We start from the raw sequence: 25,107 nt of genomic DNA on the forward strand, positions 1-25,107 counted from the left end.
TTAGCTAAAGTATCCCTGACGGGGCCAAAATAACAGCAGCAGCAGCAGCAACAGCAGCAACAACCATAAAAAACTAATAGCAAACCTAAAAACAGCAAACTAAAACGGCAACCACCAAGTTGGCAAAGCCAGTGTGTTGTAGTGGTTAAACTTAAAGCTTGGCACTAGGACCCGGGAAAGATCAGGGTTCAAACCCCGCCAGTGGGCGTGCCCTTGGGAGCCCATCACTGCCTCTTAGCCCATCCTACCTCACAGGGTTGTTGTTGTGAGGATAAAACGGAGGTAGCGGCACCATACATGCCACCTTGAGCTCCTTGGAGGAAAGCAGGAGGGATATAAATCAAATAAACAGTAAAAAAGAAGAAAGTGCCTTGGTGGGGGTGAGGATGCCTTTCGGATTGCCTTGCGAAAAAGAGGAGCCACCACAGAAAAGGCTCCGTCTCCCCCTTCACCCCCCCCCCGCACACGTATTGAGGCAGCATCCCTGGTCTCTCCCAGTCCAACACACGGAGGCAGAATCCAGCCAGTCGCCAGACTGGGTGAGCTGAGGGGCCGCCCTCCATAAACACAGCCTGCGTTCCGTGGATAGGTGAAGAGGCTGCTCCCATCTGGGCTCTGATTGGCTGAGAGGGATGCTGCTTCAGGGATGCTCGGGGATTAGACGATCAGCCTTCCAGAGCAGCATCAGCTTGTTTTCAGAGCCTCGGGCTGCCTGTGCCTGCCCCCTCCTCGCCACGCTGCCCTCTGATGGGTGGCTCCAGGCAGGATGAGCAACACGGGGATCCATCGGGGCTACCTCCGCAAATATGGTGAGCTACTCCAATTCCTGCCCCCCTCCTGACCCTGGCACTTTGCTTCATCAGGTCAGAATTGAAATGCACCATCCTGCCCCTTTTTTGGGGGGGAGGGAGCAAGAATCCATGTTGTTGCTGTTGTTGCTGCTGTTGCCTAGGTCTCCTGCTCTTCCCCCACCCCCTCTTTAAAAATAAAAAGCTTTTTAAAGAAATAAATAAACCACTTTTGCTTGATGGGTGCTGAGCATTCTGCAAAGGAGCTCAATGTCATTTTCTTTTCCCTCTCCTCATTTCACCTTCACGAAAGCCCTGTGAGGGAGGTTGGGCTGAGAGCGAGTGGCTGCCCTAACCACTAGGCACTCACAGCCACTTCCCCACTTAATTGGCTCAAAAACCTGTATGTGTATGCAGATCGGTGGGACTTCTGAGTTGCTAGCAAAATCCCCATCTAGATTAAGGGACATGGAAATGCAAATGCTACAGCAAGCTGGGTGTTCTTTTCAGCCCGGAGAAATCGTTGGGACAAAAGGTATGGGGAGTGGGACTAAAAAGTAGCTGGAAATAGCACCCTCTCTGTCCCAGAAGATGCCTGCTTCATTTCCTAATCCCAGCTGTGTAGGATCTCAGGGTTGCGCAAAACAGCGCTCTGCACATGTTCAAGGGGCCCATTTATCTTTCCTAGCAGTTCATCATGCCTTTCCCATGACAACGGGTTAATAACCTCTCAACCAGAAGCCAGGTGCTCAGGCTGTGTAAAAATTACCAGCTTAAAATGTGCAAAGGTCGTTCTTTTTCTCAATTCTAATCAAAGCTAGGGGTGTTTTTTGGAGGGTGGGGCACATCAAAATGCAGCATTTTGCAAGAAAGAGGATAGATACGTGATTGTTATAGATCGTGGCTAATTTATGTGCTAACCCCACTTCCCAAATTGGCGATGTTAATGGTGAAAGTCCTATGCAACCATTTAAAATGTTCCCAAGTAGCTGGTCTTTCTGATGCTTGTATATTGTTGTCCCGGCCCATGAAAAGACAGTATTTTTGTAAATAGATAATATACAAAAGCAAGCGAGCAAAGGAACAATGAGGCTATGGGATTCTGCCTTGGAGACGACTTGTGCTTAGGCGGAGCCCTGGAAGGAGGTTTGTTGATTTAGCGTTTGGGGCATATTCAGAATTACAGTAGAACTGAGATTAAGAAGAGATCCCTTCCCTTTGAATCTGCCATTTGAGATTCCCTGGCTACCGGTAAGTGTAAACAAGTCAGTGGGGCAAGGAGCAGACCCTTGTTCCCAGCAAGCTCCTGTGTTGTTCCAGCAGCTATGCAGGCAGAAATTCAACAGGTGGAGGTTGCCTATCATTTCAGCCTTGCCGGGGGGCGGGGGGAAGCAGAATGGTTAGAGAGATGAGCTGTGCCTGTTGAATTTCTGTCAGCCACACTTTGTGGGTTATTTCACCCAACAGGTGTGGTAATTTTGCATTGTGGCAGGTACTAAATTTCTAGAAAGCAGTGAACCTCCCTCTCATCCTCAATGAGAGTGATTTACACTCTGTACCTGCTCAGAGGCAGGGACGGCTCCTCTTTCATACACCCCAGGGCTCATTCTTGCTACTGGTGTGGAAGCAGGTGCCAGGATTGAGCCCCAGCACAAGTAAATAAACCCCCCACCGTGGGTCATGATTCCTTTATAATCCCACCAGTCTTGCACCTCCTTCCTCCAGGCAAGGGATGCAACCGGTTGATTTTGCCCCTGTGGTGTGTCCCATTTCTCACAGGGAGGATTTTGGGGAGACGAACGCAAAGAGTTTTTCTCATTAGGCAGGGGGGAAAAACCAACTTTCTAGGTCAATCAGCATGCTTTTAAAATTACAAAAAATCTGCTCCTAGAGCTTTAATTAATTAATTGCATAGTTTAGTTGATTAAACCCTAAGCGCCAGGTCTCCCAGCTGTGCAAAAGGATCAGCTCGCCCCAAACCCTGATGACGAGGGTACCCCAGGCCCAAATTTAGCACGGTAATAACAACAACAACAACAACAACAACAACAATTTTATTATTTGTACTCTGCCCATATGACTGGGTTGCCCCAGCCGCTCTGGGCAGCTGAGTAATCTTCCAGGGAAGACGTGCCGCTGAGTGGCCTGCACAAATAGAGTCAACAAATAAATAGCTCTTACTGGTTACAATTTGAGGAGCTTTTAAAACAGGACGGCCAACCACTTCCTTTTTTTTTTTTTAGTCAGGCCCTGCTCCTATGCCTTCCAATGCTGCAGGCATAGCAAAAGACAACATCAGCCTCCAAGATTCCCCTGAGGATTTCTGTGTATGGAGCTGCCCCTAAAGGCAAAGGAGCCGGCTGGGGTGGCTTTAGGTTGATAAATTGACAGCACTGTTTCACACACACGAACCCTAAACTACCGGTAGTTCTGAGTGCGAATTCGTCCCAATGCCTTTCCTTCCACAACTTCCCCTCCTGCTTGCAAGATGAACCTTTTCCTCCACCCTCTGAAAGAGGGATGAAGGCTGCTTGAACCCTGTTGATTTATCCGAGCTGCTCTGCTGCACACTGGCTACTGCAGAGCCTCCGAGGTGCCCCTATTTTCCAGGGACAATCCCGGATTTACAGAAGCCGTCCCAGTTTCTGATTCGATCCTGGAATGTCCCGCTTTTCCCCAGGACGTTGGAGGGTCTGAGGTTATGCGACCCCTGAGCCGAGGAGATAAGTAACTATGCAACTTTTAAATGACATCTGAAGGCAGCTCTGTAAAGGGAGAGTTTTTTTAAATGTTTATTTTTAAAATGTTTTTATATATGTTGGAAGCCGCCCAGAGTGGCTGGGGCAACGCACTCAGAAGGGCAGGGTATATATAATAAAATTATTTTAGTAGTAGTGTTGTGGAATACGACATCCCTATTTTGAGGCACGTCCAACAGGTAGACCGTGATCTACCAGTAGATCACTGGACGGCTGTGGTAGATCAATGGTCCCCCCCCCCAAAGAAGCTCAACAAGTTTGGCTCCCCTAAAAAAACCTGAACCCCCAAAACAGGGCTTTCCTTCCTAAAAAAGAAAAGCTCAACAACTTTGACCTGAACCCCCCAAATGGGGGTAGATCACTGCCAGTCTCTTAGGAGAAATGTTGCAGGGTATGAAACTGCCTCCCCCCCCCCTGGCATTTTGGGATTATTGCCGCTAGCATTTGATTGAATCCTAATCCCAAAGCGCTCACGAGAGAATTTAATCATTGTTTTAATCTGTTTGTTGCTGTGCATGATGTTTGTCCCGTTGTCGGCCTGCGACAGATTGATGGAAAGGGAATCTCCTTAGAAGCGAATTACTCTCTGGGATAAACGAGCCATCCGTCCACTCAGTAATGAGAGAGCTTGATGAACAGCGGAGGACAGGGCAGAGAGGCATAATCCCCGCTTCTGTTCAAAAGGGAGCAGAGGACGTTGCTAGTCCCCAAGAGGCAAGGGTGCTCTGGGGTTGGTCTGAATGACCCCTGGGGGATCCCTTCCAACTCTACCATTCTATAACCAGATTGGGTTGCCAATGGAAAGGTCCCGGGGCTCATGTCTGCCTGCAAGTCACGCCCTCCGCCCTTGAAGCTAGTCGGCTGAGATTCCTCGGCCTTGAGCCAAAGCACCTGCTCTCACACTTCTGACTTCTATCTCCTTGCCAACCTTGACCTCAAGTGGTCCTTTGCAGGAGGCTTCCTTTTCAAGCAGTGGAAGGAGAAGTTCCTCGTCCTGTCGCTGGATGGCAGCCTGCTCATCTGCCCGGATGCCGACTCCCCGGCCGAGCTGGGCATCTCCCTGGGTACCAGCTGCGAGGCCATCCTGGAGGGCAGCGAGATCTGCAACCTGCCGCACCTTCCTCTGGGGGCCCAGATGGACAGCTGCCTGGGTCTGAGCCTCACCGACGGCAAGTTCCTCCTCTTCCTCGCCCCGGACGGCCAAGTGTGCAGGTGGGCCTGCCCTCCTTCTGTAGTTGAGGACGGGTGCTGGGAACTGTAGCTGCGGGAGAGGCCTTCACAAATTCATCCAATCCCCTTTTAAAGGCACCCAAGTCGGTGGTCGTCACTACAACTTGCGGAGGCGAGTTCCAACATTCCTAGCATTGTTGCACACCATGCATTTGCACAATAGTGTTGCGTGTGACTTAGCCATCATCAGGATTGACAGCAGAGCCAGAGAGAACGCTGGAGGCTGACCTTGTGTCTTCAGGTGCATTTCAGGTGTAGAGTGTTTTGCACAGGAATACATTTCGTTCAGGGTGTCTTGGTAAATATTTTAATGGATGCAACTAAAAGTGGCCCAGGAGTTAAATAGGTTTGTTATGTGTTGCCGTATTTTTGCATGATAAGCTGTTGACATTGGATTCTTATCTCATTATACATGATAAAGCTATCTTTAGCCATCTCACCCCTTGCTTTTTCCTGCAAGACCAATTGCAGTCGTTAACAGTTTACCACTCCTATCAGCCAATCACCCATTCCCATCACCCTTCTGAGTAATACCCCTCCCCACCCTCTGACTATACATAAGGGTCTGGTGACTTCTGTTTCAGTGTATCTGAAGAAGTGTGCACGCACATGAAAGCTCATACCAGTGACAAACTTAGTTGGTCTCTAAGGTGCTACTGGAAGGATTTTTTTTATTTTGTTAAAAGAGCAAGTGTGGATAAGCCCTGAGTGGGGGGATTTGAACCCTGATCTCTCCCAGGTCCTGGTCCAACACTCTAAGCCTTAGGCCAAGGCCACTGGCTCAGCACAGTTACGGCACCATAAGATGCCAGATGGGTCAAAGGAGTGATGCTTGCAGGGGCAGAGTACGTGACGAGGCACAGCGACATCCATAAGACAAAATCCTGTTTTCCTTTTTTCCTGCAGACTGTGGCTCAACATCTTGAGAAAAGTCAAAGAGGTAAGGATTTGAAATGGAAACTCTAGAGCACAGCTGGGGAGTCTCAGGCCTGGAGGTGGGGCTGGATGAAGCCCTCTAGACATTACCAGGCGGCTCTTGGGACACTCCCCAAGCCACACACCCTCCCTGACCCTGCCCTGCCCACCCCCTTGGCTTCCCAGATCTCTGATTTTGTCCAGCTGGAATGCAGCTCCTCACTGTGGGTTTGCTAACTGGATATTGGTTTCAAAGAAGAAGAAAAACCTCACTAGCAAACCCTGTCCTTGTTCTGTGTGTTTCCTTTCCTTGGCAGTTTCGTATCTTCTTAGCTGCAATTCCTGCATTGCATGATTCCTGCTGATGCAGAAATCATGGGCAACACCAGGCTTGTTGCTGTTTTAAAATCCTGATGGATCACTGGCCTGATCCAGCAGACTCTTCTTATGGATTTGGGCAGAGGTGGGCTAAACTGTAAGGGCATTGGGGGTGTAATTAATTGTTTAGGGGTTTTTGCTGGCAGTCAAGATTCAATTCTATATTTGTTAATTTTGCAGTTATGGATATATAAACATTTATTTTCAGATCTTACGGCTTATGTGGGGATCGTTTAATTTTGATGTGCAAATTTTGATGCGTTTATATTTATCACCTATGACGACTTTGGCTGTATTTTTTGTAATTACAGTCAAACCTCAGTTCTTGAACGGCTCTGTTTTCAAACATTTCAGCTTCCAAACGCTGAAAACTGGCTCCGGTTTTCAGAAGCCGAACGTGCCACACGCCTTCCGTTTTGAGCTTCTCCATTGTATTGAGGCTTCCGATTTCAGTTTTCGGTTGTCGAACGTTTTGGAAGTCAAACGGTCTTCCAGAACAGATTACATTTGACCACCGAGGTTGAACTGTATGTCAATCTTTTCATGTGGTAAGGTGCCTTGAGGCAGGGTTTTCACTAGCCACAATGACTAGTCAGCCAGGGGCAGTAATGCCGCTTCTGAAAGGCAGAGGGGGGAAATGGAAGGGGCACGGAATTTGGCCAAACATCCAGAGGGGGTGGGCTGGATTCCTGCATCTAGATTGACCCTCTGGGGTTCTTCCGGCTGTGATTCTCGGCTTCCCTCTGCAGAGCTTCTCCCAGGGATCCCCCTCCAGCTGCAAGCTCCACATCAACTCGCCGGTGAGAAAACGCTGCTGGAAAGGCGCTGGAGGCAGTGGGTCTCCCAGCCCCAGCACGGAGAGACGAGAAGGTAGCGGTTCCAGGGGTTGTGTGGGGCGCCGGTGGGCCACATACGGGCATCCCTCTTGGGTCAGGGCGAGGGAGGGGTGGCAACCATAATGAACACAGAGGAAGCTGGTTTGTTCTACATTCCCCAAACTGGTGCCTTCCAGATGTTTGGGTCCCAGCCGTATCTCCATTTCCTTGCGGAACTCGCTTCCGCAGTAAGCAGCAATGGCTACCAAACCAGATGGCTTTAAAAGAGGAATAAGACAAATTAATGGAGGAGAGGACTATCAATGGCTACTAGCCAGGGTGGCTGTGCTCTGCCCTCCAAAGCTGGAGGCAGCAACGCATCTGAATCCCAGTTGCTGGAAACCGCAGGAGGGGAGAGAGCCAGTGTGGTGCAGTGGTTAAGAGCGATAGACTCATAATCTGGGAAACCGGGTTTGCGTCTCCGCTCCTCCACATGCAGCTGCTGGATGACCTTGGGCTAGTCACACTTCTCTGAAGTCTCTCGGCCTCACTCACCTCACAGAGTGTTTGTTGTGGGGGAGGAAGGGAAAGGAGAATGTTAGCCGCTTTGAGACTCCTTAGGGTAGTCATAAAGCGGGATATCAAATCCAAACTCTTCTTCTTCTTCTTCTTCTTGGGCTCGGATCCTGCTCAGGGGTTTCCCATTGGTGGAAAGCAGGCTGTATGGCCTTCCGAGTGCTACCACAACAACCATCCACCACAACTGCCCAGCTAGGCTAACTCTCCTCCAATCCTCTTTCCTGGGTCTCACAGTCTCCTTGCAGATGCCAAGACCCAGGTCTGGGGCAAGTACTCTTTGGTGAGAGAACCTCACCAGAGATTTAACAATCACAAAATATGCAGCATAGGAAAGCATGGAAATTTGGCTGTAAAATCCTTTAAAAATATGCCCTTTCTAGTGAACCCCCAAGTATTCCCTAGCACACAGATAGACCACACATTTGGTAAGCTATGAAACGGTTTACTTACAAAACTCTTCAAAGGTCAGATTCATGTGCTTTTCCATTCAGCAGTCATAAAAAGTTGCACAGGCAGTAAAATGTTGCTTGGTAACAAAACAGAAAAGTTCCCAAACGATCAGGATAGGAAAAAGGCTGGAGTTTCAGACTCCATCCTTGTCTGGAATGAAAGAGGCTGGTTAAAGCCATGCAGCTGAAGAGAGCAGGTCAGAGCTCCTCACATGCCGAATCCGCATGTAGGCTGAGTACAACAAAAGGCTTCATTGCCCATTTCCTCCCAAGGTGAGGGGAAGTGACATAGGCAAGGCCTGGCAGGACAGCTTACTCTATGGCATTAACCCCTTCATGTGCTAATTAGACTCAAGCATGATGGCTATATGAGACCCCCCCCCTTGCCCTTTGCTTCTCTTTCCAGTTGCCAGGTCCAGCCTATGCCATGAAACCTGCTCCCCGCACTGCCTCCGCCACGGCCCCAAAGCCCCCACCACAGGGGTGAAGGCCGCCTGTCTCCTGGTGGGGGGCGCTGCCGCTGGTCCCACCATGGGTCACATGGTCAGCTCATCCACAGCCGGACCCCCTGCGGACCCCCACCCGCCGGACTTCAAGGAGCTGGGCTACCACCCGTCGGCTTGCGATTCCGAACCGCAGTACGAGGCCCCCCTGGATTACGATGGGATGGAGCAGGACTTAGACATGCTGGATTTTGGGGGGTTCGCCTTCTAGGCTCTGCCGTTGCCTGGGAGTCCCAAAGGGAGAGGTCTAAAGGGCTATATCGCGGGCCTTCTAATCTGGAGCTGGCAAAAGGGGGTGCTCTGCTCCCTCCCTCTCCCCCAGGACTCGTTCGTCTGGCAACCCCTCGCAGACTTTTCCTGCACATGCCCTTTGTTTGGAAAGGGTGGGGGTTCCTGCTTCAGAGATTTACCTCCTTTTCCTGTCCCCCCTCCCCATTTTTTTAAAAAAAATATTTTTTATTGAAGGATTTTTAAAACCAAGGCAACGAAATACAGTAGAATATAATGAGATCTTCCACAAAGTGAGTGTGGAAAGCACGAAGAGGGGTTCAACTGAGCACAAAGGACTTTCTCCATCGGGGTGTGTGGGGTGTGAGGGAGCCCAGAGCAAAAGGACTAAAACTAAGCATTGTGTAGCTACAAAACTACCACAAGGTTTGACCATGAATTCTTATGGAATTAACCATGCCCATTTGCACTTGGTCGGGGTTTCTTGTCCATGCCTTTAGTTGTTAACATGAGCAATAAATCATTACCAAACTAGAAGAAAACTATTTTCTTTTTCTTTTTTGCTCCGTCCTCTGGTGTGTTAACTTTTCCAACAGGAGTGTCTCCCATCCTTTAAAACACAAAACAGCCACGTCCACCTGCTTCAGATGTTTCCAGAAATGAGCTATAATGGCTCCAGTTGCAGCAAGAAGATGCGAAATCAACCCTTTAAGCTCCCCATTAAACAGATTTTAAAGGGCAGGTTGGGGGGAATAGGAGAAACTTCCTTTCCAATGATCTTCCTGATTTCTTTGAAAACTAGTAGCCAGACTTTCTTAACCTTGGCGCTTTGATGGTGTTTCCTGCTTGGCAGGGGGTTGGACTGGATGGCCCTTGTGGTCTCTTCCAACTCTATGATTCTGTGATTCTATTCCAGGGGTCAGCAAACTTTTTCAGCAGGGGGCCGGTCCACTGTCTCTCAGACCTTGTGGGGCGCAGGACTATATTTTGAAAAAAAATACGAACAAATTCCTATGCCCCACAAATAACCCAGAGATGCATTTTAAATAAAAGGATACATTCTACTCATGTAAAAACATGCTGGTTCCCAGACCGTCTGCGGGTCGGATTTAGAAGGTGATTGGGCCACATCCAGCCCCCGGGCCTTAGTTTGGGGACCCCTGTTCTATTCTATTATTCTTCCCCACCACAGCTAAAGAGTCCCAAACAGATAGCCATCCATCCTCTCTTTGAAAACTTCCAAGGAAGGAGAATCTGCCGCCTTCCAAGGACCCTTCACCCAGTCTAAGATGCATAAAGAACACTCCACATTCCCCTTATGTTCTCTAGCGCAGGGCTTCTACGATTCTGCATTCCGCTTAGGACCAGCAGGCCAATCTCTGCACAGCAGAACAAATGCACGCAAATCTGACATCAGAAATGGGAGTATCTGAAAAACTTTGCACCCTCCCAGTAGGACCCTTTGTTGCTGACCTCAGCGTGGCAATTCTTGATTTCCAGGAGGAGACTCCAGCATCAGCCACTGATTTGCACCTTTTATGGAAGTTCGATTCTATCGCCTCAGGCCTACATTGAGATAATGGCTCTCTGTGTCCTACTACAGCTATTGATTGACTTAGCAACGTTAGGGTGATTGTCTCATCACTTATTAGCAATCACTGCTGTTGTGAAACGTCACTAGACCCATCGCAAACTTGACATAGAGTTGGCACACGTTCCATTGCCATTCCGCACAAACACATTGTGTGCAAAGCATACATAGACCGGCCAACTGCAGATAACACATAATGAACCTGTTTGCCTTTGAAACGCCACAAGAGTTCGTAGTTGTGATGCTTAATGCTCGTAAGTGGTGCAGCGCTATGGGAGAACTGCTCAAAAGACGTCAGATCTCTCAATAATTTCTCAGAACTTTACCATTAATATAGCATCCCAGGTGTGGAGATTTTGATCTAAAAAGAGCCTTTCTATCCTAGAAAAACCAAAAACCCATTGGTAAGGCCTTCCAAGGTGGGACGCGGGTGGTGCTGTGGTCTAAAACACTGAGCCTCTTGGGCTTGCCGATCAGAAGGCCGGCGGTTCGAATCCCCACGACAGGGTGAGCTCCCGTTGCTCGGACCCAGCTCCTGCCAACCTAGCAGTTCGAAAGCACGTCAAAGTGCAAGTAGATAAATAGGTACCACTCCAGCGGGAAGGTAAACTGTGTTTCCGTACGCTGCTCTGGTTCACCAGAAGCGGCTTAGTCATGCTGGCGACATGACCCGGAAGCTGTATGCTTCGGCCAATAAAGTGAGATGAGCGCCGCAACCCCAGAGTCGTTCATGACTGGACCTAATGGTCAGGGGTCTCTTTACCTTTAAGGCCCTCCAGCTGCTAGGTAGGTGGGTTATTCATTCCATTCATTCATTCATTCAGATGTGGGGTGCTCAGCCTCTCCTGGTCAAAATTCCACCACTGATTGAGTTTTCTCAGACTTGTTCAGCCACTACAAGTGCTTGGGACTGCCCCTCTCATCAGACCCGGAATCATACGGCTGTGCAAACTGGGGCTGGTGTGTGTGTGATGTCATCTACTGGAGCAGTCAAGTGCAACATTCCTTGTTTTGCTAGAGTGGTCATGCAGGGGATGTTGGTCCAGCCAGTCGAACTTCCTGTTACACCTGGCTGGAGCATCTTTCCTTTGCATGTGACCAATAGGTGGGCGTGACCTTTCCAGACCTGGTAAAAGGCCAAGTCACGTAGCCACCTCCCTTCTTTTTCGTCCTGCCTGCTTCCTGTTTCAGCTGGACTGCACTGCAGATGGACTGCACTGGGCAGTGGCAGAGGAAGGGGGGTGCGGGGTGTATGGGCCGCCCCGGGTGTCATCACTGAGGGCAATATGACAAAAATATGAGTTTAAAAATAAATTGGGTTCATGGAACTTTTTAGTTCAGTGAAGAAACATAAACGTAATGAAACGTGGCTGGCACTGGTCGCCACACCACAGGGGCGGGCACTTACCCCTGGGGCCTGCAGTGTGCCTGAACCACGCGTCTTTCCTGGGAGTGACATGGTGGCTTGGGCACCTGCAGGCTCCACGCTGCCTGAAACAGCAGCGTGGGACTTGTGTCTGCCCTCCACCTCGCCCTCCAGCAGAGGGGGAGGTGGCAGAGAGGATACATGTGCCGTACCCGGCACCTGAGCAGCTAGCTCCGCCACTGACCCTGGGTTATCTCCCATATGGGGTAAACCTATTTCTATGTATTTGTAACTTGAAGCCTAAAGCCTGCCTTCAGGGAATCACACTGTGCTCTGCTTGACTGCGAGTCTAGTTATTTATTCTTTTAGGAGGGATTCAAGGGGTCTTAGCAGGAACATATCCCAATTTGGGCAAGCGAGATTGGATTGCTTATTGTCTTAAGAGACTCACACGAGTCTGCAACCAGCTTCCTGCTGTGTAATAGGGGAATGCACTCTGCTGTGTGAGGAAACTTGCTAGTGTGAGTGAGGAAGGATAATATTGATCAATACAGTGTCCTCTCCTCTTACCCACAATATTCCCGCAATGGGATCTCAGGACAGATAGAATGAAGTCCTCCTTCAAGCAGCTCAACTATGGAACTCCCTCCCACAGGAGGCCACCAACTTGGGTGGCTTTCAAAGAGGATTGGACAAAGTCATGGAGGAGGAGGCTACTAGCCAGGGTGGGTTGCTCTGATTTCACAGCCAGAGGCCGCAATTCTTCTGGACAGCAGATGCTGGAAACCACAGGAAGGGCTTGTGTTCAAATCCTGAGAAGAGGATGCTGGACTACATCAGGGGGACATGAGATGAAGGCACCTTTGCAATAAACACCCCTTAAGTACCACTTTATTCTGAAATAAGCAGTTTATTTTAAACTCCTTACAAAAGAGGCAGTATCATAAAAAGACGGACATCAATTGCTATCGTTAGCCTTTGTTTAAATACTGGGAAAGGTGTGTGAGCATGCAGGGGCCAGGAGCATCTTGTAAAAAAAAAAAGCAGTCACACCACCAGACAGACCAGGGGTTAGGAGGAGATAGATCTGGACCGCCTGGAAGATCTTTGGGTGATTTGCAGCAGATAAAAAAAGGGGGAGGAAGGTCCTGACTCTCAGCTGTTCATGACCAGAGACTGGACTTGGCCATCTTCTGACAGATGTACGAAGACTTTATGTCACATGATTCTTGTTTCAGGCCTTCTTGGCTCACTTGCACACAGTCCTTATTTCTTTTACCGGGAAGTTTAAGAGGTCTGAAAGAAAATTAATCAACAAAGCAAAAAGGTAACAGCCTGCCTTGTCGTTCGTAAGGCTCACATTCTGAAGTATCTGTAGTGACTTTGGAAGCCAGATTTGACCCTCGCCAAGCAGCTCAAATGTGACCCAGGTCAGCTGCCCTGGCCCCATCACCGCTCCCTCTGGCCCCATATCTATACGGCCTGGGTCCGAGCAGTTTCCCACTTGCCCTGCGCTTTCTAGGCATGGGTCCAAGTGCTTTTGCACCTGCCCCACCACTTTCCCAGCTCATTAGTGAGAATTTGGAGCAAACGTCAGTCCAGGAAAAACCCAAATGATAATTGCTCTGATTCAGCAGTAAAGATCAGGTTTCCCTGGGGGAAAGTGGCCTTGCAAGATCAAGTTTGGATGGAGCTTTTCCAGGGCCAATACTGATTTCATACCCTCCAACATTTCTCTGATGAAAATAGGGACGTCCTATTCCGTTGTTGTTGTTGTTGTCACCTTCTTTCAGACCAGAGCCTTTCGGAAACCAAGGCACTGCTTCCAATTGGCTGCAGGAGTGTCCTGCAGCCATCGGAAGCCGCGGAAGCCGTGCCGGACGTTCGGCTTCCGAAAATCGTTCAAAAACCAGGTTTCGGTCATTCGGGAGCTGATTTTTTGGGAGCCAAGGTGTTTTAGATCCAAGGTATGACTGTATATATTATTATTATTATTATTATTATTATTATTATTATTATTATTATTATTTTATTTATGTCCCGCCCATCTGGCTGAGTTTCCCCAGCCACTCTGGGCGGCTGCCAACAGAAAAAATGAAATAAAATAATCTATTAAAAGCCTCCCTAAACAGGGCTGCCTTCAGATGTCTTCTAAAAATCTGGTAGCTGTTTTTCACATCTGATGGGAGGGCGTTCCACAGGGCGGGCGCCACTACTGAGAAGGCCCTCTGCCTGGTTCCCTGCAACTTGGCTTCTCGCAACAAGGGAACCGCCAGAAGGCCCTCGGTACTGGACCTCAGTGTCCTGACTGAACGATGGGGGTGGAGACGCTCCTTCAGGTATACTGGACTGAGGCCATTTAGGGCTTCAAAGGTCAGCACCAACACTTTGAACTGTTCTCGGAAACGTACTGGGAGCCAATGTAGATATTTCAAGACTGGTGTTATGTGGTCTCAGCGGCCGCTCCCAGGCAGCTGTCTAGCTGCCGCATTCTGGATTAGTTGTAGTTTCCGGGTCATATTCAAAGGTAGCCCCGCGTAGAGCACATTGCAGTAGTCCAAGCGGGAGATAACTAGAGCATGCACCACTCTGGCGAGACAGTCTGCAGGCAGGAAGGGTCTCAGCCTGCGTACCAGATAGAGCTGATAGACAGCTGCCCTGGACACAGAATTGACCTGCGCCTCCATGGACAGCTGTGAGTCCAAAATGACTCCCAGGCTGCACACCTGGTCCTTCAGGGGCACAGTTACCCCATTCAGGACCAGGGAGTCCTCCACACCTGCCCGCCTCCTGTATCCCACAAACAGTACTTCTGTCTTGTCAGGATTCAACCTCAATCTGTTAGCCGCCATCCATCCTCCATAATAAACATAATAAAACTTTAAACATTTTTTTAAAAAAACCTTCCTTATACAGGGCTGCCTTCAGGTGTTTTCTAAAGGTTGCATAGTTACTTATCTCCTTGACTCGGGGGTCACATAACTCCATACCCTCCAACATTTCTTCAATTAAAATAGGGATTCCCTAAGGAAAAGCGGGACATTCCAGGATCAAATCAGAAGCCGGGGCGGCTTCTGCGATTCTGGGAATGTCTCGGGGGACACGGGGACGGGGGGACACGGGGAGGGTAAGTGATTTTGCACTATGAGTTGTTGCTCCTTGGAGGCACCTTGCAAATGGCCAGTGGGCCTCTGCTTGGGAGAGAATGGAGAAGGGCAACCATTCAAAGTAGATTATAAAAGGCCAAGAGTCTGGCTGGGCATTAAAAAGAGGCAGAACCGTGTCATCATTAAAGGGATGCCGGACAATCCATGTTGAATTACTGTAGAAATTGGAGTTCTTGGTGAAGTCCAGAAATAAACAGTAAATTGTAAGAACTCGGTCCAGTAGGAAGATGAATTTCAAGTAAATCTTTAAAAAGGTTTTATTTATGTAATGATGAATTCAAATAGGAATCACTTGGTACACACTAACCATTAAAACATTCCTTCAGTAGCACCTTAAAGACCAACTAAGTTTTTATTTTGGTATGAGCTTTCGTGTGCATGCACACTTCTTCAGATACGATTCTGGGAATTATCTGAAGAAGTGTGCATGCACACAAAAGCTCATACCAAAATAAAAACTTAGTTGGTCTTTAAGGTGCTACTGAAGGAATTTTTTTTATTTTGCTTCGACTCAGACCAACACGGCTACCTACCTGTCATTAAAACATTGCTGATGAAGAATTGTCGAAACAGGGCCTTGTCCTGGGATTTTTTCACTGGAATTTATTTTTATTCGCCTATCATACTGGAATTGATTCCTATCTGAATTCATCATTACATAAATAAAACCTTTTGAAGATTTACTTAAAATTCATCTTCCTACTGGCCCGAGTTCTTGCAATTTACTGTTTATTTCTGGACAACCCATGTGTCACGTTCTGCTCCTTAGTGAGTGGCAAACAGCTCAGTGCTTCTCTACTTACCCTGAATAGTATGTGTTATCCACCCATGCCTTTACTCCTTTTAGTCCAATCCAAAGTGGCGTTGAACGCAGAGAGTTCTAGAGTTACGAGAAGAAGCAAAACACTGAAGTCCTGAGTGACCAGCTTCACGCCAGATCTACTGTGGGAAGGAGGGCGGGAGGGGGCTGCTAGTTTGATGGCTGGGTGGGAATGCCTTCCTAAATGGGGCTCACTCAATTTCCCTCTCAGCGGGAAGACAGCTGAGGGAAACCCTCCCCGCACCCACCCCAAAGACAAGAGGGTCATGTTGAGGTCTCACAGAGCTCTTTGCTGCTGTCTGTTCTACTACTTTCCTGAGGTTGAAACTGTAGGGAGAGGGAATGTGTTTCCTGCTCTGGGACAAGAGGAGCCACAGGTCGGCAGAAGCCTCGGAAATGGCACATCCTTATCACAGCCCTTGCCTCATTTCGCAGCTCTCGCAGGTGGCAAGAAGGAGTGACAGAAAGAGAAAAACCAGGAAGGCAGGGGCCCAATCCTTCCCTGCACCCTTTCCGCTCTGATCTGCAGGCAGTCTGCATCCCTCAACAGAGGGGCGGCAAAGTTGCAACAGGATCCCTTCCGCTTCTTAAGATTGGCTGTGATGTGAACACAACATTTCCCTCACCCTTTCTCCTTTCTGTGCTATGAACATGGAGTGGCCTTCAAGTTCCCCCTTCAGGACTGACAGTGGAGCCCCTCCCTCACCCCACCCATTAGGCCATGCTACCCATTTTCACCAGACCATTAAGACTTGGGAACGCTGCAGCTCCTCAGCACTCCAGGGGTCTCTCAAAACAAGCAGCAGGGATCCGTTCCTCACACAGTCAAAGAAGCTTTCCCACCAAGTCCTCTTTTCCGTTGAAACCCACAGGCATGTCCATCGGAAGAGCTTCCACTGAGGGGGGCAGCAGCCTGGGAAGGAGACACAAAGGGGCAGGAGAGGGTCTTGGCTGCAGCTCTTCCCAGCTGGGCTCAGGGCACCTCAGAGACCCCCAGCCGATGTGGTGAGATCCTATTTGTTCAGAGGCCACAACAGGGGCGTACCCAGGATCAAAATTAGGGGGCGGGGGGCGGGAGGGGAGGGGCCACAGTGGGAATGTGGGCGGGGCTACGTGGCCTGCGTCCTCCCAGCTCTTCTGAGGAGGCAGCCCCAGGCTCTTGTTCCCGGCGCGAAGCTCCAGAGGCGCGCGGGGAACGCAAGCCCGGGGCTGCCTCCTCCGCGCCTCCCAGGTCTTCCGAGGAGGCGGCCCCAAGCTCCCGTTCCCGGCGCGAAGCTCCAGAGGTGCGCGGGGAACGCGAGCCTGTGGCTGCCTCCTCCACTTACACTCCCCGCTCCCGCTTAGCGCTCCTCCAGAGGTGCGCTGGGAGCCGGAGCCTGGGGCTGCCACGCTGCGCCCCTTAGCCTTTTGCTTCTAGGGGGGGCAATTGCCCCCTCCTGCCCCCCTGCCCACGGCACTGGTCGCCCCTCTGGGCAGCTCGCCCCATCCCCCGGGTGCGCTGTTTCTGCCCCGAGCGCAGACGGCTCAGCCTCCTCCTCTGCTTCCCACCCGGCTCCCCACTGTGCCTCCTGGGCTGGCTCCGCAGCCACTGTCCCTGGCTGAGCTGCCCCTGCAGCTGCTCTGCATAGACATCAAGGCACCCAGCCAGAAAAGTGAGTGTGAGTGCCTCCATCCGGGGAGAAAGTGGGGGGAGGGAGGATCTTGGAAGGGTTGAAGGAGCCTGCAGAGTGTGTGTGTGTGTGTGTGTGCGCGTTTGCTGCTGCTGACTGACTGTATTTCGAATTGGGGGAGTGTCTGTTTCTCCTGCTGCAGGGGAAAAACTACAAAGAAGTGACTTCTTGGTGGGGGTGGTCGGGGTGGGGTGGCGAGAACAAGCGAGGATCCCTCCGTCTCTTAGGTTTACACCCCACCGCTTTTGCAGCTTTATAGTGGGAGGGGGAGAGGAGAAAGTGCGATGGGTTATGGAAAGGGGAAAGGGGGGAGGGCTGGTCTGTTTCTTTCTGGCTGGGGCCGCGCGCCCCGCTTTTTGCATTGAGATTTCTTCTTTCTTTTTAGCTTGGGGGGGGGCAGCTGGCTTCTAGAGTAGGGCAGCTGCCCTAACTTGCCCCGTGGTGGGTACGCCCTTGGGCCACAAGCTCCAGAAGCTGATCTGTGCTAGGTCTGCAGGGTGGCAGGGATCATTTGGGAACAAATGAGGACTCATCCACACTAACCTTTTGCCCCTCACTTCCTGGGCAGAATTTTCCCAGTCTGTATCCAAGCCACTTTCCCCGGGAAAATCCACTCTTTAATGCTGAATTGGAACAAATGGCAATTCGGGTTTTCTAAAGATTGCCATTTGCACCGATTCAGCGCTAAAGAGCGGGTTTTTGTAGGGAAAAGGGGAAAAACATACACTCTTACGAACTCCTTGCTTGACTGCAAAGCCATGCATTTAGACAGATGGAGGCATCTGTGAGACATTTAATTTACCCCAGAGCCCGTACTTGGGTGATATTAGTAGCAACCCAAAAACCACAAAGGTTAGTCCTCTCTAGGTTCATCTCAGGCCAGAAATAAAAGTCCCTGCAATCCAGCTCAAATTTATTTACTACCCTTATTGGCATGCTGCATAACAAAAGCTCTTACAATAAATAATACAATTTGGGAGGGAAACAGGATAAAGGTAAAGGTAAAGGTACCCCTGACCATTAGGTCCAGTCGCGGACGACTCTGGGGTTGCGGCGCTCATCTTGCTCTATAGGCCGAGGGAGCCGGTGTTTGTCCGCAGACAGTTTCCGGGTCATGTGGCCAGCATGACTAAGCTGCTTCTGGCGAACCAGAGCAGCGCACGGAAACGCCGTTTACCTTCCTACCGGTATTTATCTTCTTGCACTTTGACGTGCTTTCGAATTGCTAGGTTGGTAGGAGCAGGGACCGAGCAACGGGAGTCACCCTGTCGTGGGGATTCGAACCGCCAACCTTCTGATCGGCAAGCCCAAGAGGCTCTGAGGTTTAGACCACAGCGCCACCGGCATCCCAAAAAATAGGATATAAAACTGTAAAATCAAGGGATGTGTTAACCCTGATGGCATTCTCCTAAGACTGCCAGTCATTGTGGCCAATTGATGTTTGTTTTGACCTAATGTTGCTTGATACTTTAACATACCCTCCAACATTTCTCTGATGAAAATAGGGATGCCCTATTCCATGTTGTTGTTGTTGTTGTTGTTGTTGTTGTTGTTGTTGTTGTTATTATTATTATTATTATTATTATTATTATTATTATTATTTTATTATATGTATCCTGCCCACCTGACTCAGTTGCTGCAGCCACTCTGGGTGGCTTCCAACATACTGTACATAAAAAACATAATAAAACATTAAATATTTTTTAAAAACTTTCCCTATGCAGGGCTGCCTTCAGGTGTCTTCTAAAGGTTGTAAAGTTACCTATCTCCTTGACTCAGAGGTCGCATAACTCCAAACCCTCCAACATTTATTTGATGAAAATAGGGACATCCCAGGGAAAAGCGGGACACTTTGGGATCAAATCATAAACTTGGATGGTTTCTGTAAATCCGGGAATGTCTGTGGAAAATAGGGATACTTGGGAGGGTCTGCTTTATTCCTTCTGCTTCCATAATTTTTTGCCCCTGGGCTGGACCCAACGGTCAGGGGTCCCTTTACCTTTACCTTTACCAGCAACATGGAAAGATTCTTTAGTTTGGCAAGCACTAGTAAAAGGAGGGGAATCTCCAATTGCGGTGGGGGCAGAACGGGGGAATCTCAGTCTGGTGATTCATGAACCCTAGCCCAGCGCAATTGAGGATTCCCTTCCCCCCCCCAGCAGAAAGAATGTGGTTGGTCAAAGGAGCTGTGGGCTCAAAATGTTGAAAACCAGTGTTCCAGGGGGATTCTGGTAAGTAAAACAGTTGCCACTAGAGAGAAATCAGCAGCTAAAAAGAAATGAAGAGCAACATGTGAACGGATGGTAGTTTTGACAACAGAAACGAAGGCAGAGATTTATCTCATCGCCCACATTTGCTAGAGCATCAGAGCATGAAGAACGCTCAGCCGCCATCACACAGACAGTGCAGGAAGTGTGAGCACATGTCTTTTGTGTGCAGGTTCTGCAGGGCAAGAATCATCCGCATGCCTGAAATAGTACGTGGTGCAATGCAGCCCCATAAGAGGAAACTCGTGCTGAATTTCCCATCTCAAACTGGCCAGTAGAGGCAACGAGCAGGTATCCGAAAAAGTTAGGAAAACGTTTCCGAGTATAACGGCCGTTCGACAGCGGAGCAGACTCCCTTGGGAGGTGGCGGGCTCTCCTTCCTTGCAGGTTTCCAAAGAGAGGTTGGACGGCCATGGATTCTATAGCTGCGATTCTTGCATCGCAGGGGGTTGGACTAGAGGACCACTGGGGGTGCCTTAAAAGGTAAAGGGTAAAGGGACCCCTGACCGTTAGGTCCAGTCGCAGACGACTCTGGGGTTGCAGTGCTCATCTCGCTTTACTGGCCGAGGGAGCCGGCGTACAGCTTCCAGGTCATGTGGCCAGCATGACTAAGCCGCTTCTGGCGAACCAGAGCAGCGCACGCAAACGCCGTTTACCTTCCCACCGGAGCGCTACCTATTTATCTAATTGCACTTTGATGTGCTTTCGAACTGCTAACCTATTTATCTACTTGCACTTTGACTTGCTTTCAAACTGCTAGGTTGGCAGGAGTTGTGACCGAACAACGGGAGCTCACCCCGTCGCGGGGATTCGAACCGCCGACCTTCTGATTGGCAAGCCCAAGAGGCTCAGTGGTTTAGACCAGAGCGCCACCCGCCTTCCGACACTACAACACTACAATTCCATGATTCCCGGCAGCAGCAATCAGCAAGGGGAGCTCTCCCAGCCTGGCTAGGAAAGGGGGCAAACTGGACGTACCGATCTGCTGGCATGATCTGGCGTGAGTCAGATTGGTCTCCATCTCCAGGTTTTTCTCTTCCAGTCTGCCCTTGTCCTGCCGCAGGAGGGTCTGGTTGCTCTCTGCTTGCCTCAGCTCTTCCCCGGCGAGCTCGAGTCCCGCCTCGGCCTCTCGTAGCATCTCCCGGGCCTGAGCCAGGCTCTCCTCCTCGGTTCTGATCCTCTGGGCCAAGGTGCTGCTGTTTGCCGCATGGGCTTGGGAAGCCTCGTGGAGCTGCCGGGAGACCTGCCAGTCTGCAAAGCACAGGCCAGGGGAGGGAGATGACAGGGGGGGGCAACAAGGCTGTTCCCGCTGGGGCTCTGAGCTGGGCTGCAGGCAGCAGGGCAGAGAGGCTGGATTACCGCAATGCACTCTCTATGGGGCTTCCCTTGCGTTTGGTCCGGAAGCTGCGGTCACTGCAAAATGCTGCCGCACAATTGCTAACAGGCGTGAGGCCTCGTCGGCTTAGAAAGTTTTAATCTGTTCAAGTATTTTAACTGTTTGTATGTTTCAAAGTATGGCTTTGAATTTTTTTCTTGATTGTCTTGTTTTGGGGTTGTTGTTGTTTTTAAAAAAAGACAATCCAGCGGTGTATAAATTTTATTAAATAAAATAATAAATAAATCCCCACTTGGCCATGAAGTCTACTAGGTTTGACGTTGGGCCAGTCACTGCCTCTCGGGCTGAAAGTTTTTAATCATTGCTGTTAATTTTGCCGGGGGGTGGGTTGGGTTGGGGGAGTGTTTTACAGTTGAGCGATGCATACATTTTATAAAATAAAAATAAATAAAGACACACCCAGAGCTGTTCTGGGTCCATTTTGAAGAAATCCTCACTTAGGCTATGTGAAATTGCCATTTCCCCCCTCTCTCATTCCCCTGGAGGGGAAACTGTTGGAAGCTGGAGGCTTCCTGCCTCTGAATACCACTGAGCTGGTGTATTCAGGTCCTGCCTGCAAGCTTCTTCCCACCATCTCTGATTGACCACTGTGCAAACAGGATACTGGACTTGGATGGACCACTGGCTTGACCCAGCAGCTAGGCTCTTCCTATGGAGGCCTATTGAGATAGCAGAACCTCCATGCCCAGGCACAGTCTACCTCCGAATACCAGATCATGGGGAACAACAGTTGGAGAATACATTTGCACACAGGACCTGCTTTGGGGCCTCCCTTTTGGGCACCTGGCAGTCCACTGTTTGAATGTTTGGCCTGATACAGCCCGAGAGCTCTTTTTAGATATTGGTGCTCTCATGGGAACATAGCTGCTACTGAGCACCAATGGCTCCAGGTAAATATGAGGCTATTTGAGCAGGCATTTGGCCTCTCTCGGCTCATGCAGTTACGTTCTCTGTATTATTATTATTATTATTATTATTATTATTATTATTATTATTATTATTTATTTGTACACTGCCCATCCAGCTAGGTTTCTCCAGCCACTCTTGGTGGCTTCCAACAAAGATCAAGATACATTAAAATGTCACACATTAAAAACTTCCCTAAACAGGGCTGCCTTCAGATGTTTTCTAAACGTCAGGTAGTTGTTTATCTCTTTGACATCTGATGGGAGGGCGTTCCACAGGGCAGCATAGCTGCCAACTCTCCTGTATTCCCTGGAAAAACCCCGTTTTTGTTCGCAGCTGAAAACACGGATTTTTTTGTTTTTTCCCGGTTTATTCTGGCGCAACGGCCATTTTGGAACTGGGCGAAGCATGCTCAGAAGTGACTTTTGATGCAGCTCTGCCCAGTTCCAAAATGGCTGCAGTGCGACTTCTGGCGCGGCGGCCATTTTGGAACTGGGCAAAGCAGCATAAAAGTCGCTTCTGAGCATGCTCCGCCCAGTTCCAAAATGGCGGCAGCGCTACTTCCGGTCCAGTCCCTTATTTCTCCCACACAAACTTGGTAGGTATGCAGGGCGGGCGCCACCACCGAGAAGGCCCTCTTCCTGGTTCCTTGTAACTTTGCTTCTCGCAGCGAGGGAACCGCCAGAAGGCCCTCGGCACTGGACCTCACTGTCCGGGCAGAACAATGGGGATGGAGACGCTCCTTCAGGTATACTGGGCCGAGGCCGTTTGTATATTGCTTGATTCCACATCAGGCTGTGTTTCGGTTAAATACCGTGTTGCTGAAAGTTGCTCCTCAACCCTGTGAATTCTGAAGAGCGGCAAGTTACCAACAACTTAAATAAATACTCACAACGGACTGCGAATCCGACAGTGGTGGCAAAGAAGAAGAGGGAGGCAGCCAGGAGGGCCACAGCAGCGTAGTAGGTTTGACGTCTCGGCCCTAAAAGAGAAACCCGGGGAGGGGATAAACTCTGGAACTCCCTCCCACAAGAGGGTTGAGAAACCCAAAAGAGGGTTGGGAAAATTCATGGAGGAGGAGAGGGCTATCGAAGGTTCTTAGCCACAGTGGCTCTGCTCAGTCTCCACAGTTGGAGGCAGTAAATGCTTCTGAATCCCAGTTGCTGGAAACTGAAGGAGGGGAGAGTGTTGTGCTCAGATCCCGCTTGGTGGTTTCCCTTTGGGGCACCTGGTTCTTAAAAGAGGTCTTATGGCTACCTGCCAGGGATTCTCGAGTTGTGATTTCTGCAATGCAGGGGGTTGGACCAGAGGACCCTTGGGCGCCACCTTCCAAATCTACAATTCTATGATCCCTCCCCCTATATAAGAATACGAATATAAGAATAAGGACACTGAACTCAGCAGCAAAACAGAGAAGTGTACAAGAAACCTCCTATGTATGCAGAACATTTAGTTCCTAAGAGTTCAGAAGCTGTGCAGGTCCCCTGTTGCCACAGGGGCTGTTGTTATGCTTTTATTGGAAAGATAACCTACCACCCTCCCTTTCCTAAAAGATAGTCCAAGGCAGCAAATGACATCACTACTGGAATAAGAACTAAAGCATTAAACACAATAATTGCCTCCTGTGTCAAGCCCATGTAGTCCTGCAGACACTTCTTTCATTACCCAAACGTCTCAGGGAGGGTAATATCAATTACTGTAGAGTGCAATGTTTAAAACAGTTTAAAACAAAATACAGTCACACAAAAATAAGGTGGGTTCTTAAAAACACCCACCGCCAGGGTCAAAAGCCAGGGGGAAGAGGTGTGTCTTCAGCATCCTCTGGAAGCTGTGCAATGAGGGGGCCACCACAAAGGAGGCCCTCTCCTGCTTGACCACCCCAGAAGCCTCAGAGGGGAGAGGAGCCACCAAGAGGGCCCCCTCTGCCAATCTCAACACCTGAAGGGGTCTGCAGGTAGGAGGCAGTTTTTCAGGCACCTTCCACCCAGTCCTCACGGGCAGTAGGTCTCCCTGGCAGGAGCAATACCTACCTCACCAGGGCAATACTCAACACTCACCTTTTGCAGGCTCTAAGCTGCTTGGGGCCTTTTCTTCCTCAGGCCTGGGCCCCTGGACATTCTCGTAGGAAAGCTCCTCCTCAGTTGTCTCTGGAAAAGGAGATCGGGGTGAGGCCCGGCCCGGGAGGGGAAGGGAAGCAGCAGCAAACTTTGCAGTAGTATTTAAAAAGCTGCAAAGGAGTTGGAGGTCTGGACAGAAAGTCTCACAGTACCTTGCCACTGGATCTTCTCCAGAGGAACCTTCCCGAATCTCAGGTCAGCGTAGGTCACACCCTGAGACATCCTGGGGATGGGAGAACCCGGGTCACTGCTCTCGCAGCGGCCGAGAGTGATTTATGGTACTTTGGAGGGAGTGGGGAGGAAGCCCTCAACCCACTGGGAAGTCACTTGGTCTCTGCTGAAACTTGTGGAGACCAGGTGGGGTCAGCCATGCATGAGTAGAAACCCTCCCTTGACTGTGCTGTCATTTGAGAAGTGAAAGTCTTCTCTCATCTCTAACTTTCTCTTCATTTCTGTTTCCCAGGGGGAGCGGGGGCAGCAAAAGGCTGCTGAGATTGGCAAGTGATTCTCCGATGTGTAGTTTTTGAGATGTGCTGTAGGAGTCTAAGAAGAGCCTGCTTGGCTAGGCCAGTGGCCCATCTGCCCCGGCATCCTGTTCTCACAGTGGCCGGCCAGAAGATGCCCAATATGGGAAGCCAGCAAGCACAGGAGCCCTTTCCCCTCCAACGGTGGAGGGCAGAGCACAGCCATCATGGCCAATAGCCATCAATACCCTTCAACAAGCAGGATTGAAACACAAGAGTGCTTTCTCCACTCTCGTGGCTTCCAGCAACTGGGATTTGGAAGCCATCCTGGTTAGTAGCCGTCAGTAGCCCTCTCCTCCTCCATGAAATTCCCTTGTCCTCTTTTAAAAACCATCTACGTTGTCTCCTGTATGAGGTGTTGGAATTTGGAAGGGAGCAAATCTGTAATTAAAATGTAAACCTCCTGACCCACGTGTGCGAGACAAGCGGACGGAAAGCCTTTCAGCAGAGTAAAATATCAGTGTGTTTTTCAGCTTATTAAGAAGCTTAGGAATATTATTTGTTTAATTAGTTTGTATACCTCCCTTCATCCAAAGTTCACAGGGTGGTTCACAACTGGCTATTATTATCTGTTGATATTTCCTACAGGAGGGAGTTCCGCAGATTAACTAAACACTGCACAAAGTCCTCTCTCTTTTA

General features: G+C 49.7%; 2 protein-coding genes and 1 long non-coding RNA gene across 4 annotated transcripts; 2 read left to right on the forward strand and 1 right to left on the reverse strand.

Moving 5' to 3' along the window:
• Nucleotides 1-392: 392 nt before the first annotated feature.
• LOC148685484 (uncharacterized) lies at nt 393-9,301 on the forward strand. Of its 2 annotated transcripts, none has more exons than XM_088672797.1 (5): nt 393-809; nt 4,488-4,759; nt 5,684-5,717; nt 6,820-6,940; nt 8,320-9,301. In XM_088672797.1, the coding sequence occupies exons 1-5, from the start codon at nt 807-809 to the stop codon at nt 8,625-8,627; spliced, it is 738 nt and encodes a 245-aa protein (XP_088528923.1). In that variant the 5' UTR covers nt 393-806; the 3' UTR covers nt 8,628-9,301. The 2 variants fall into 2 exon arrangements, with proteins under 2 accessions (XP_088528923.1, XP_088528924.1); XM_088672798.1 differs by having other exon boundaries at nt 746-809; nt 4,501-4,759.
• A 3,190-nt stretch (nt 9,302-12,491) lies between these two features.
• LOC118086283 (B-cell differentiation antigen CD72) lies at nt 12,492-24,621 on the reverse strand. The gene is made up of 7 exons (XM_088672796.1): nt 24,097-24,621; nt 23,885-23,974; nt 22,720-22,809; nt 20,504-20,776; nt 16,332-16,501; nt 15,572-15,648; nt 12,492-12,897 (listed from the first exon to the last, which is right to left on the reverse strand). The coding sequence occupies exons 1-7, from the start codon at nt 24,164-24,166 to the stop codon at nt 12,765-12,767; spliced, it is 903 nt and encodes a 300-aa protein (XP_088528922.1). The 5' UTR covers nt 24,167-24,621; the 3' UTR covers nt 12,492-12,764.
• On the forward strand, nt 16,506-21,169 carry LOC148685485 (uncharacterized). The gene is made up of 2 exons (XR_015950720.1): nt 16,506-17,240; nt 20,286-21,169. It is a non-coding gene; the product is annotated as an uncharacterized LOC148685485 (long non-coding RNA).
• Nucleotides 24,622-25,107: the final 486 nt, after the last annotated feature.

This window comes from Zootoca vivipara, chromosome 6, assembly GCF_965207765.1.
Source record: "Zootoca vivipara chromosome 6, rZooViv2.hap1.1, whole genome shotgun sequence".
Taxonomy (NCBI): Eukaryota; Metazoa; Chordata; class Lepidosauria; order Squamata; family Lacertidae; genus Zootoca; species Zootoca vivipara.